We start from the raw sequence: 12,513 nt of genomic DNA on the forward strand, positions 1-12,513 counted from the left end.
TATTCAGATGTGCAGCCTCACTCCCAGCCCGAAGGGAGCCCAGCAGAGCCCCCTGGGCGTGGGCAGACAGTGTAACGGGCGAAACATACTGCTCCCTCCCATCCCAGGCCTTGTGCCCCCGGCCCACCTGCCATTCTGTACTCTCCCACCTGGACTGGAGACAGCAGGAAGTGCAGAAGCCACCTGGGAGGATGAATCTGCACGCGGATATGTGGAGGGCAAGGAGCTTTGGGCGTGTGTGGCCGGTCCCCCTCAGGCTGGCCTCAGGGAGCTGTGCCGTCCCGGCCTGCATTGCAGGTTTCTGCTGCCTCAGCGGGATGCACCTCACCCTGACATGGGCGCATTCACCCACTGTGACTGGATGCCACTGAGCCCAAGCTCTCTTCTCAGCCCATGAGCAGCTCTGCGGGCGTCCTGCCCCCTCTCCTCCCACGTCCCTTTCTTCCTCATCAGGTTCAGGAGACACCTCTCTCCAGGTGCCTCCTTTCATTCCAGCCTCCATTGTCCTCAGAAAAGCCATTTCAGTGACTTCAAAATAAACCATCTCCGGGCTGGGCGTGGTGGCTCACACCCGGGATCTCAGCACTTTGCGAGGTGGAGGCGGGTGGACTGCTTGAGCTCAGTTCACTCAAGACCAGCCTTGGCAACGTGGCAAAACTCCATCTCTATCAAAAATACAAAAAAATTGCCCAGACACGGTGATTCACACCTGTAATCCCAGCACTTTGGGAGGCCAAGGCAGGTGGATCACCTGAGGTCGGGAATTCAAGACCAGCCTGGCCAACATGGTGAAACCCCATCTCTACAAAAAATACAGAAATTAGGTGAGCGTGGTGGTGAGCACCTATAATTCCAGCTACTCGGGAGGCTGAGGCAGGTGAATTGCTTGAACTCAAGAGTCAGAGGTTGCAGTGAGCCGAGACCACGCCACTGCACTCAAAACTGGGTGACCGAGTGAGACTCCATCTCAAAAAAAAAAAAAAAAAGTTAGCTGGGCATGGTGGCGTGTGCCTGTAGTCCTAGCTACTCAGGAGGCTGAGGTGAGGAGATCACCTTAGCCCAGAAGGCAGATGTTGCAGTGAGCCAAGATCACGCCACTGTACTTCAGCCTTTTTGTCAGAGTGAGACCCTGTCTCAAAAAAATAAATAAACCATCTCAAAAGGGACCCAAAGCTAAAAGGGCCAAACAGAATTGTGTCCCATGAGACGGGGAGGGCCTTTGAGAGGAAAAAGCCCAGACCTGGCCCAGCTCTGGGACTCCACACGTCAGGAGGGGCTGAGGCGAGGAGCAGCCACCCTGCCAAGCTGAGCCTTACAGGCAGGGGCCATGTAGCCTGCTGTCCACCGGAGAAATTGATCATTGCATCCAGACAAAGAGCAAGGTGTGACCATGCAGACCTGGATGTCCAGCCACCCACATGCCCCCAGAGCGGCCCACTGTCCTCCCATGGTCCCCGGGGCCCAGCGCCCGTCCCTCCAGCAGCCGTACCCAGTCAGCACGCTGCTACGCCCACCCCGTTGAGGGCTTCCCCTCTTTTCAGACGCCCGTCACTTCACACAGGCCCCGAGGCTTCTTGTTCTTTGACTTACCAGGACCCAGCGAGTCAAACGCCCACCAGCCCCAACCCAGGAGTGTCGGGAGCCCCTGGTCCATCTGCAGAAAACCAAGATGCCCGCGCATCCTTCTTGTTTTTTTTTTTTTTTTGAGACAGAGTCTCACTCTGTCGCCCAGGCTGGAGTGCAGTGGCACGATCTCGGCTCACTGCAAGCTCCGCCTCCCAGGTTCAGGCCATTCTCCTGCCTCAGCCTCCCGAGTAGCTAGGACCACAGGCACCTACAACCACGCCCGGCTAATTTTTTGTATTTTTAGTAGAGACGGGGTTTCACTGTGTTAGCCAGGACGGTCTCGATCTTCTGACCTTGTGATCCGCCCGCCTCAGCCTCCCAAAGTGCTAGGATTACAGGCGTGAGCCACCGCGCCTGGCCCTTCCATCTTTTATAGCCGCTTTGCTGAGACGGAATTCACTGGTGGAAGTGTGCGGGTCATTTTTAGTGTGTTCTCAGAGTCGTCCTGCCACCACACATTGTCACATCATCTTCGTCACCACGGAAGGAAGCCCCAGCCCTGATGGGGGTCACTCGCTTGTGGTCCCCGGAGCCCCTGGCAGTCCCTCTCCCCTTTCTGTCTCTAAGGATCTGCCTTTTCTGACGTGTCAGGTGAATGGAATCTGACGGCGTGTGGGCCTTGTGCCTTTTTTCCCCTCACACGGGTGAGGATTCACACACACAGCCTGTGTGAGGACTCCATTGCTTTTCATGGCTGAGTCATGGTCCACCGTGTGGAGGGACCACGTGTGGCTGAGGCTTCCGCGCATGGATGGGCATCCGTGTGTTTCCAGCTCGGCTGCCGGGGAGCGAGCTACTGTGGGTGTTGGTTCATGCATAGGTTTCCGCGTGGACACACTTTTCAGTTCTGCTGGGCGTGTACCAGGGATGCATTGCCGGGCAGCGTGGCCACCCTGCGTGGCGCCGCCAGACCTCTCCCCAGGTGCTGCGTGTCATGTTTTTACATGGCGTGTGAGGGCTCCAGTTTCCAGTGAGTTCACTTTTAATGTTTTGTTTTGTTTGGTAAAAATCAACCTTAGACAATCAGCAATCAGACTCTGGTTCCTGTCGTGGTGAACTGTGGAGGCACCAAAGTGAGCCTCTCTCCGGCTCTTGGAGCACCAGAGCCCATAGAGCCTGTCTTGGGGTCATTTGAAATGGTGGAAACTTTACAAAGGCCCGATAGGCAAGTGAGGCCCACTTGGCCTCCAGGCACAGCCCTCCTCGAGGGCCCTGCTGTCCATGCAGGTGGCAGTCCTACTCTGTGGGTGAGTCCCGGGGCCACTCGTGGCAGGAGGAGGCTGGATGGGGTGAATTTGGAGAAAAGTGGCAGGTTTTTGTTTTTTATTTTTTTGGGACAGGGTTCTCTCTCTGTCACCTAGGCTTGAGTGCAGTGGCGCGATCTCAGCTCACTGCAACCTCTGCCTCCCGAGCTCAGGGGATTCTCCTGCCTCAGCCTCCCAAGTAGCTGGGATTACAGGTGCGTGCCACCATGCCCGGCTAATTTTTTGATTTTTTATAGAGATGAGGTCTCACCTTGTTGACCAGGCTGGTCAACGAAAGAGAAAAGTATTTTAGAGATTTAAAAAAAGAACCATCAGTGTAGTCTCTAGTGCGCTTCAGAGCTGCAGGTGGAGCTGTTTGCGTTCCTCCTGAAGGCTTTGGCTCCCAGAAGTGGCTGGGCTGCAGATACTTGCTTTACTAAGAGGTTTTCCCTCCCTGCCATCCACGTGTGTCCACAGGTGTCCACACAACCAGGTGTTGTGAATGTCTTTTCACACTAAGTGGGCTTCTCAGTAACCCCTGGCCTCACCCCCATCTCACCCATCCCAGGAGCCTCCTGGGACCACACACAGGGGTGGGAGCTTAAAAGAACAGAAACACGGCCGGGCATGGTACTCACACCTGTAATCCCAGCGCTTTGGGAGGCCGAGGCAGGCGGATCACTGGAGGTCAGGAGTTCGAGACCAGCCTGACCAACATGGCGAAACCCCGTCTCTACTAAAAATACAAAAATTAACTGAGTGTGATGGAGGGCGCCTATAATCCCAGCTACTCGGGAGGCTGAGGCAGGAGAATCACTTGAACCCAGGAGGCAAAGGTTGCAGTGAGCCGAGATCGTGCCATTGCCCTCCAGCGTGGCGGACAACAGCAAGACTTCGTCTCCAAAAAAAAAAAACAAAAAACAGAAATGCATTCTCTGTCGGTCTGGAGACCGGAAGTCTGAGATCAAGGTGTGGGCAGGACCTCGCTCCCTTGGAGAACCACAAAGGGCCTCTTGCCCCTGCAGCTTCTGGGGGCCCCCAGCCGTCTGGAGCCCATGGCTGTGTGTCTCCCGCTTTTGACCCCATCGCCGCACAGCCGCCTTCACCCTGTCTCCTATAAGGACTGCAGTTGTGTGGGATGAGGGTCCACCCCCATGTTAATGACCTCATCTTACTGAATCATATCTGTGGCAACCCTGTTTCTTTTTTTTTTTTTTTTGAGATGGAGTCTCGCTCTGTCACCCAGGCTGGAGTGCGGTGGCGTGATCTCGGCTCACTGAAAGCTCCGCCTCCCGGGTTCACACCATTCTCCTGCCTCAGCCTCTCCGACTAGCTGGGACTACAGGCGCCCGCCACCACGCCCAGCTAATTTTTTTTTGTATTTTTAGCAGAGACGGGGTTTCACCGTGGTCTCGATCTCCTGACCTCGTGATCTGCCCGCCTCGGCCTCCCAAAGTGCTGGGATTACAAGCGTGAGCCACTGCTCCTGGCCCACCACCTGCTGTTTTTTAAACCCATAAGCTAGGAATGGATTTTATAATTTTAAATTGTTCAAAAAAACCAAAAGAATATTTTGTGACATGAAAAATTATATGAAATTCAGATGTTGATGGATAAAGTTTTATTGGCACACAGTGTGCACATCTGCTCGCATGCCGGCTGTGGCAGGGCTGAGGGGCTGTGACAGCCCCATATGGCCCACAAAGCTGAAAAGATTTGCTGTGAGGCCCTTTACATAATGCGTTTGCTGATGCCAGCTCTAAATATCTGTATTTGCATTCCAGTTGGTTTCAGAAATAAACATGCGTTGAATGCAGCTGGGCCTGTGAACGTGGTGGTTGAATTCAGCTGGGCCTGTGAACGTGGTGGTTGAACTCAGCTGGGCCTGTGAACGTGGTCATTGTGTTTAGATTTCGGTGTCTTTCCCCGGTGTTGTGTGTTTGTGCTGCTGAACCTGGCCTGTAGAGGGCAGGGGCCCAGGCAGGCACAGTCACTTCACTGATGTCTTGGTTGGTGCTTGGAGCACCTCAGGAGAGAATATGTCCTTAGGGAAGGAAGACAGGCCGGGCGGAGGGGCCTTGGGGTGTTGGCTTCCACCAGGCTCCTGCTGAGGTGGGCGCTCAGGGAGACGGCTGGAGGATCCGAGGAGAGCCAAAGCCCCAGGCGGTGCCCTCCCCTTCTCCTTCTAGAGCAAAGTCCTGGCCCACTGCCTGTTTAAAAGCACTTTTTTCAACAAAACACACTGCGAAGTTTGAAGAATTTTTCAGTGAACACCGCCGTCGCCACTCACCCCCAGAGTTTGCGGTGGGCAGTTGCTGTGCAGGCGCCATCACACCTGGCATCACCCCGGCCTCCGTGCTTCCTGCCCTGTGCTCACCCGTCCTCTTGCTTGGGGTTTTTATTATAAAATACACAGAACGTAAAATTGACCATGACAGCCACCTTAACGTGCAGCACTCAGGCACTCAGTACATTCACAGCGTGGTGCCTCCATCCCTTCTACCTGCTTCCGAACATTCCATCCCAAGAAGAAACCTGTACTCATCAGCAGGCCCTCCCCAGCACCCACCCCCAGCCCCGGCAGCCACTCAGCCACCTCCTGCCTCTGTGGACCGGCCTGTTCCGGAGGCTTAATGAGCAAATCACCGGGCGCAGTGGCTCACGCCTGTAATCCCAGCACTTTGGGAGGCCGAGGCGGGTGGATCACGAGGTCAGGAGATCGAGACCATCCTGGCTAACACGGTGAAACCCCGTCTCTACTAAAAATACAAAAAATTGGCCGGGCGCGGTGGCTCACACTTGTAATCCCAGCACTTTGGGAGGCCGAGGCGGGCGGATGACGAGGTCAGGAGATCGAGACCACGGTGAAACCCCGTCTCTACTAAAAATACAAAAAATTAGCCGGACGTGGTGGGGGGCACCTGTAGTCCCAGCTACTCGGGAGGCTGAGGCAGGAGAATGGCGTGAACCCGGGAGGCGGAGCTTGCAGTGAGCCGAAATCACGCCACTGCACTCCAGTCTGGGCGACAGAGCGAGACTCCGTCTAAAAAAAAAAAAAAAAAAAAGAGCAAATCACAGCCCGTGTGGCCCTTGTGTCTGCTTCCTTCCCTCACGTGAAGCTTTCCAGGGCCGTGCACGGTGTGGGGCGCCCTTCCTTTGATGGCTGGGTAGTGTGCCGCGGTACGTGCGTGAGTTTCCCGAGACATAACACGTTACCACAGGCCGGGTGGCCTCAAACAGCAGAAATGGATTCTTGCCAGATTCTGGAGGCCAGAAGTGCAAAATTGAGGTGTCAGCCGGGCCCCTCCCTCTGAGGCTCTCTGGGAAGGTCCTTGCTGTCCCCTGGCTGGTGGCTGCACCACTCCAGTCTCAGCCTCGGTCTTCACCTGGCATCTCTACCGCACGTCTGCATCTCTAAGGGCCCCGTCATAGGATTGAGGGCCCACCCTGGCCCAGCATGACCTCATCTTAGCTCACTACATCTGTAAAGACCCTACTTCCAAATGTGGCCACACCCATGTAGTACACGCGGGCTGCACTTTGTCTTCCGCCGATGGGCGCTCGGGGTGCTCCTGCCTTTTGGCCACTGAGTGGCACTGCCCTGGACGCGCTCGTATGCAGGTCTGTGTGTGGGTGTAAGTTTCAGTCTCTTGGGTGTATTGCTAGGAGTGGAATTGCAGCGTGGAACTGCAGGGTCCCATGATAACTAGGCTTCTGGGGGACGGTTACTGCTCGACTTTGAAATCTAGATTTGTACAGACATACGAGGGCCTGTGTATTTATGTTGAAAATAGATGCACGTATTTAGAGGCCAGCTCCCTGTGAGCATGCAGATGCTGGTGTCAGGCTGGGAGGAGGCAGACAGACGCATTCCCCACATGAAGACCAAGCAGAAGTGGAGGCGAAAGCCAGCGTGGGTTGACTGTGGAGCGGCCCCATTGTGCACGCATGCAGGCGATGCTGGGGTTGGGGTGACCTTGCGGCGGCCCCATTGTGCACGCACGCAGGCGATGCTGGGGTTTGGCTGAGCTCTGCCCCTGGCTAGGGCACAGGGTGGCGGTCGCTCCCATGGTCCCCGACACGCTCTTGGCACCAGGGGCAGCCCCCCAAGCCAGAAGCACCTGCAGAAGACGCTCATTCCTCCTTCCTGTGCTCTTCCCTGCAGATGGGATGGGGTGACCTTGGGGTGTATGGAGAGCCCTCCAGAGAGACCCCCAATTTGGACCGGATGGCTGCAGAAGGGATGCTTTTCCCAAACTTCTATTCTGCCAACCCTCTGTGCTCGCCATGTAAGTCAGCGGGGCCTTCCACCCCAGGAAGGGGTGAGCACAGCAGGCCGAGGCCTCCCGGGTCCTTCCAGCCCTGACTCTGGGCGGCCGCATCAACCTTGTCTACTCCTAATACTGCAGGGAGGGTGGCAGGTGGGCTTAGGCCTTTCTCATCAGGTCCCAGCCCGGCTCCGTGCTGTGTGGGGTGTGGCACGTGCTGGGTTTTCAGGGTTGAAGTTGAGGTATTGTTGGTGGCTGCTGTTCTCTGTTTCCCAGAGTCGGATGCTGTGGCCGCCTGGGGAGAGGCACTGCAGTGTGGCTCCGTCTCAGGGTACCTGGGAAGCAGGAGTCCCACTCCCTCCCTCCCTGGGGAGAGTCTCTCCTGCTGGAGACAGAAACGTGGCATTGATCGTGAGGAAGAGGGGAAGGCAGGGCACGGGGCCGGTGCTCGAGGATGGGGGCATGTGGACCTGCACGCCCAGTGGGTGTCCCGGGAGCCTGTGAGAGGAGGCAGGGTCTTGGGGACGACGCTGAGCTGCAGGGCCCAAGGGCCACGCGTCTTTCAGTGCAGTGGGTGCTGCGCCCCAGCCAGGTGTTGGAGACGCTAACGGGGATTGACAGGCGTGGCAGCCCCTTGTAACCCTGCGCGTGCCTCATCTGTCACACGTCTGTCTACTCAGTGGGGCTCTTGTTGGCGCGCAGGGTCTGAGCCTCAGCCTTCTCATCCAGTTTCTGTTTCTGTCACCTCCACATAGCCAGGGCAGCACTGCTCACAGGACGGCTGCCCATCCGCAATGGCTTCTACACCACCAACGCCCACGCCAGAAACGGTAGGCTGCCTGCCACCTCCAGGGACACCCTTGGGGTGCAGGGTTGGGCAGGCGGGGTACGGGTGGTACCCGGGTCTCTGGGACTCGGGTGGCAAGTGGCAGGTGGTGTACTGGTGGTGCCTGGGTCTCTGGGACTTAGGTGGAAATGCAGGCTCCCCCTAGCTGGCTTCCTTCCCTGCCCCAGCCCAGTGGGGACTGAGCAGAGGGCACCCTGTCTGGCCTAAGGAGCTGAGCTGGCACCCGCACCCCAGAAGCTCCCATTCCCCAGGCGGGTGAGCTGCACACCCACAGGGAGGCCGGGGCTGTGGCGTCAGTGGCAATTCTGGAATGTTCTGGAATCGCTGTGCTCGAGAGGTTTGTATGGGCTTCCCAGGGGAATCTCACAGGGGAAGTGAGGATTTCCAGTGGCGTTTGAGGAAAGGGAAGGACAGGGGAGGAGGGGTGGGGCAATGCAGCGTCACGTGGCATATTCCAGAGACCCCTGGAGACGAGGCAGGGTGAGGCCTGAGGGTGGGCAGGAGGCCCAAGGAAGGCGCTGGGGGGCACGGAGTCTGCCCCGTCCCCGCCCTTTGGTGATGGCACTGGCTCTGAGGGGTGCCTGGAAAAATCCTGGGAAGTGTCATGCCCTGTGGACGTGTAGCCCCCAGGCACAGCCTTTGACCCCAAGGGACCAGTGTGCTGTTAGGATGTGTGGACGCAGCCCCCAGGCACAGCCTTTGACCCCAAGGGTCCAGTGTCCTGTTAGGATGTGTGGACATAGCCCCCAGTGTCCTGTTAGGATGTGTGGACGCAGCCCCGAGGCACAGCCTTTGAACCCTGAGGGTCCAGTGTCCTGTTAGGATGTGTGGATGCAGCCCCCAGTGTCCTGTTAGGATGGGGTTGGTGGCAGCTTCTCGGGGTCTTCTCGGGGTCACCCAGCGCTGCTCTTCCAGCCTACACACCGCAGGAGATCGTGGGCGGCGTCCCAGACTCAGAGCAGCTGCTGCCGGAGCTTCTGAAGAAGGCCGGCTACGTCAGCAAGATCGTCGGCAAGTGGTGAGTCTCCCGGCCACGCCTGCCCAGGCGTCCTGCTCCACCCACTTCCTGGCCTTGGTTGCAAGGGACATGGCCACAAGTTCCCAAACGAGGAGGGCATCTCGGGTGGGAAACAGAAGCTGATTCTGGGTGTGTTCAGGTGTCTCCAGCGTCCCTGTGCAGGCCGGTGTGACCTTGCCAGCAGGATCTCAGGTCACCAGGCTGGTCGCAAGGCCGCGAGCATCCTGCAGCATCAGACTTCTCAGGCCCGTCACCGTCGTCCCTCGAGTCACAGTCCCCAGCACCCGCCACCACCACTGCCCCCTGGCTGCCTCCTGCCACGTCGTCCTTGGAGGGGCCACGTCATTACACACAGGAGCCATGGTGGAGGAGCTGCCTGTCCACCCTAGGGGCCTGCTGGATGGTGAAAGGTCTGGTCTAAACCAGAAAGAAGCCACCAGGAAGGAGAGGAGCAGCCCAGTAGTTGATGAAATCCTGAGCTGATGAGAGCTTGGGTGCTACACAGCCCCCAGGCCGCAGTTTCAGGCGCACGGGATGTTTCATTTCTTTTACTCCCTGGGACGCATGAGTGAGCCTAGAGGGTTGGGTAGGAGTCACCTGTCCCGCGTTTCTCTCCACCTGTTGGAGCGTTCCCCGCCTGTCAGGTCCGCATGCCTCCTCCTCCAGGAAGCCGTCGCTGCTTTCCCAGCCTCTGTGATCCCCGGTCGGCTGCCTGTGGCTCCTGCCGGTCCCCTTCGGATGGATGCTCCTTGGATGTAGATGGTCATGGCAGCCGGGAATCTGCTGAGCTTGATCACTGGATGAGGAGGACCCAGAGGCTGCCTAGGGAGCACTTCATCACTCTTCAGACGAGAGGAAGCAGCCTGCCGAGCTGAGCTCTCAGAAAGCACAGGGCAGAGCTGATGGGCACAGCAGCTGCGGAGTCCTCACCACAGGGAGGTCGGGCCCCATGCAGCCTGCATAGTCCCTGAGCCAGTGCCAGGGGCCATGGTGGAAGTCAGCCCCCGAGGGCCACTGGAGCGCGTCAGCGCTGTGCCAACAGAAGGAAGAGCCGGTGGCCTCTCCAAGTGACAAGCCCCACAGTGACTGGAGCTCTCCGCCTGGCCTGGCAGCTCTGTCTTGGGCCCAGCGGCCTCCTATGCGTGGTCATTGGTGCCGGTGGCCAGAGCTAGACAGGAAGTGGGTCCATAGAGGCCTCGAGGCTCCTGAGCAGCCGTCGGCGGGAGAGAGGGGACCCTGAGGAGTGGGAGCAGGAGCCAGGCAGGCCTCAGCGCCCCAGGCTCCTCCCGGGCTCAGCACATGTTGCAGTGTCTGGATGGCCCAGGCTGGGTCCTGCAGCAGCTGCTCAGTCAGGTGGGGGTCCCCGTCCCAGCAGGGTCCCCTCTCAGGGCAGTAGGGGTGTTGTCAGCCGTGACTCAGACTTCCCTGAGGCCCCTCAGCTGGACTCAGAAAGAGGCTGCTTGATATGCCTGAAGCCACACGGGTGTGCAGGGCAGGGACTTGAGTCCCAGAGGGCCGCAGACACTCCCTGCTCCAGGTCACCTGCTGGTGAGTGCCAGGCCCCACTGCTACTTTGGGACAAGCACGTTGAGCCGACAGCTTAAATTTGTGTAGCATCCTGCCCACGTGCTTCCTCTGAGCAAGTCCTTTGCGCTGCCGACGTGGACACACGAGTGTCCTCTGTGGCCGGGCGGCAACCTGCGGACATGGACGCACGAGTGTCCCCTGTGGCCGGGCGGCGACCTACGGACATGGACGCACGAGTGTCCCCTGTGGCCGGGCGGCGACCTGCGGACGTGGACGCACGAGTGTCCCCTGTGGCCGGGCGGTGACCTGCCAGGGTGTTCAGGGATGTCGGGGTGCTCTAGCAATGGGCCCAAGTGCTGAAGACCCAAAGGAAACAGCCCGGAGTTGGCAGTCAAGGAAGCTCTGAGGTCACAGAGAGGTCCAGGTGTGCTTACCTGAGAGAGGAGACGGGAGAGGCAGCTCGGGAGGTCCAGGGTGCAGAGGCCATGTCCAGGGGGGGCAGCAGAAATCTGCTTTGGTGAAATCTGCCTCGGGGATGCTGCTTTCAAAGCCATCGTTGCAGAAGACTTTCCTCAGACGACACGCGACTGACGTGAGACCCGCCCGCGGCCATGCCTAGAAGCCATCTCATACCACCTCTTCTGCAGCCCGTTCTGAAAAGCAGCCGCAAGCTGGATTCCTTCTAGGATAGAACAGGCCGTGCAGGGAAACCTGGACAGCTGGTCTGGGGGCCGGGGCGAGTGAGCACAGAGGTGTGGCATGCAGGGCTGCTGTGGGCCGGAGGACAAGAGATGAGGTGCCACCAGAGGGTGGGAGCACAAGGTCTGCGGGGGATTGTCAGAAGGGGAGTGCGGGGCGGGGTCTGGAGGGGTTCCCACAGGCCTGGTGTGTGATGCCTGGCTACGGCCATTCCCAGCAGGTGAACCCCGGTCCCAGGAGAGTGGTCAGTGGAGGTCACCAGTGTGGCCACACTGCCACGTTCTCTTGTCGTCACTCCAGTCCCTGCCTCTGTCAGGGCCCTGGGGATGTGGGCGCAGCTGGCAGGGCCCGGGGCTCCCGCACGGTACACAATGCTCCACCCAGTCGTCATCCTGGGGCCATTGCCCTGAACTGGAGGATGAGACTCTGAGCGCCTCGGTGTGTAGAGACCCAGTAATTACCTGGCAGGAAATATTTTGTGTCCTGGAAAACCCAGAGGAGACACACTTGGGTTCGAGACGCAACCCGTGAAACTTTCCTGGGAGTTCAGAAAAAGTGGAAGGAAGGAGCCGGGGCCACGAGGGGCACGTCAGGTGGGTTCCAGGGGGCTGGGAGGCTCCTCACGACGCACCGCCCTTCACGGTGCAGGGAACCCCGGCCGCCACCGTGCCTGCCGCCCTCGGTTGTGCCCAGATGCTCTGCAGGGTAGGCGGACAGTGCCAGCACCCTCCATGGGGTGAGGCCTTGGTCTTTTGTCCCTGCCGTGCCCAGGCATAGCGCATACTCAGTGCTAGAGGGTGCTCGTCTTACCAAGAATTTTGTGAAGGTGGTGGATCTGTTGCTGCTCAGAACTTCAGAGTGTCCCCATGGGGTCCCTGAAGTGTCCTGGGTTCCCGTTTCCAGGCATCTGGGTCACAGGCCCCAGTTCCACCCCCTGAAGCACGGATTTGATGAGTGGTTTGGATCCCCCAACTGCCACTTTGGACCTTATGACAACAAGGCCAGGCCCAACATCCCTGTGTACAGGGACTGGGAGATGGTTGGCAGGTAATGGAGCCCCACCCCTTCCCCTCCCACGTCCTGAACTGCTGTGCCCGGCGTGCCTGCTCCCCGCCTCTAGCGCTGGTGGCCTCAAGCCGCCACTCACGGAGGCTGGGCTGTCCCTGGGTCCCCGGGCACCGAGGGCTTTGGTTTGGTGGCTTCTGTCCCACCAAGTTTTGCCCCGGAGCCTATGAGACTCGCGCCTGGGGTTTCCCACCTTTTCAGAGCCGTAGATCCCTTTAG

General features: G+C 58.7%; 1 protein-coding gene across 4 annotated transcripts in view; it reads left to right on the forward strand.

Annotated features, from left to right (window-relative positions):
• Nucleotides 1-12,513, forward strand: part of GALNS (galactosamine (N-acetyl)-6-sulfatase) — a 40,717-nt gene that overhangs the window by 6,609 nt on the left and 21,595 nt on the right. For 3 of the 4 annotated variants that reach the window (XM_032156190.2, XM_058440361.1, XM_032156189.2), the window contains exons 2-5: nt 7,036-7,159; nt 7,894-7,968; nt 8,901-9,003; nt 12,133-12,276. In XM_032156190.2, coding sequence (XP_032012081.1) covers nt 7,036-7,159; nt 7,894-7,968; nt 8,901-9,003; nt 12,133-12,276 — 446 coding nt within the window. The remainder of the gene's footprint in view (nt 1-7,035; nt 7,160-7,893; nt 7,969-8,900; nt 9,004-12,132; nt 12,277-12,513) is intronic. The other variant, XM_032156191.2, reaches the window with a different exon arrangement.

Source organism: Hylobates moloch, unplaced genomic scaffold (assembly GCF_009828535.3).
Source record: "Hylobates moloch isolate HMO894 unplaced genomic scaffold, HMol_V3 SCAFFOLD_6, whole genome shotgun sequence".
NCBI classification, from domain to species: domain Eukaryota; kingdom Metazoa; phylum Chordata; class Mammalia; order Primates; family Hylobatidae; genus Hylobates; species Hylobates moloch.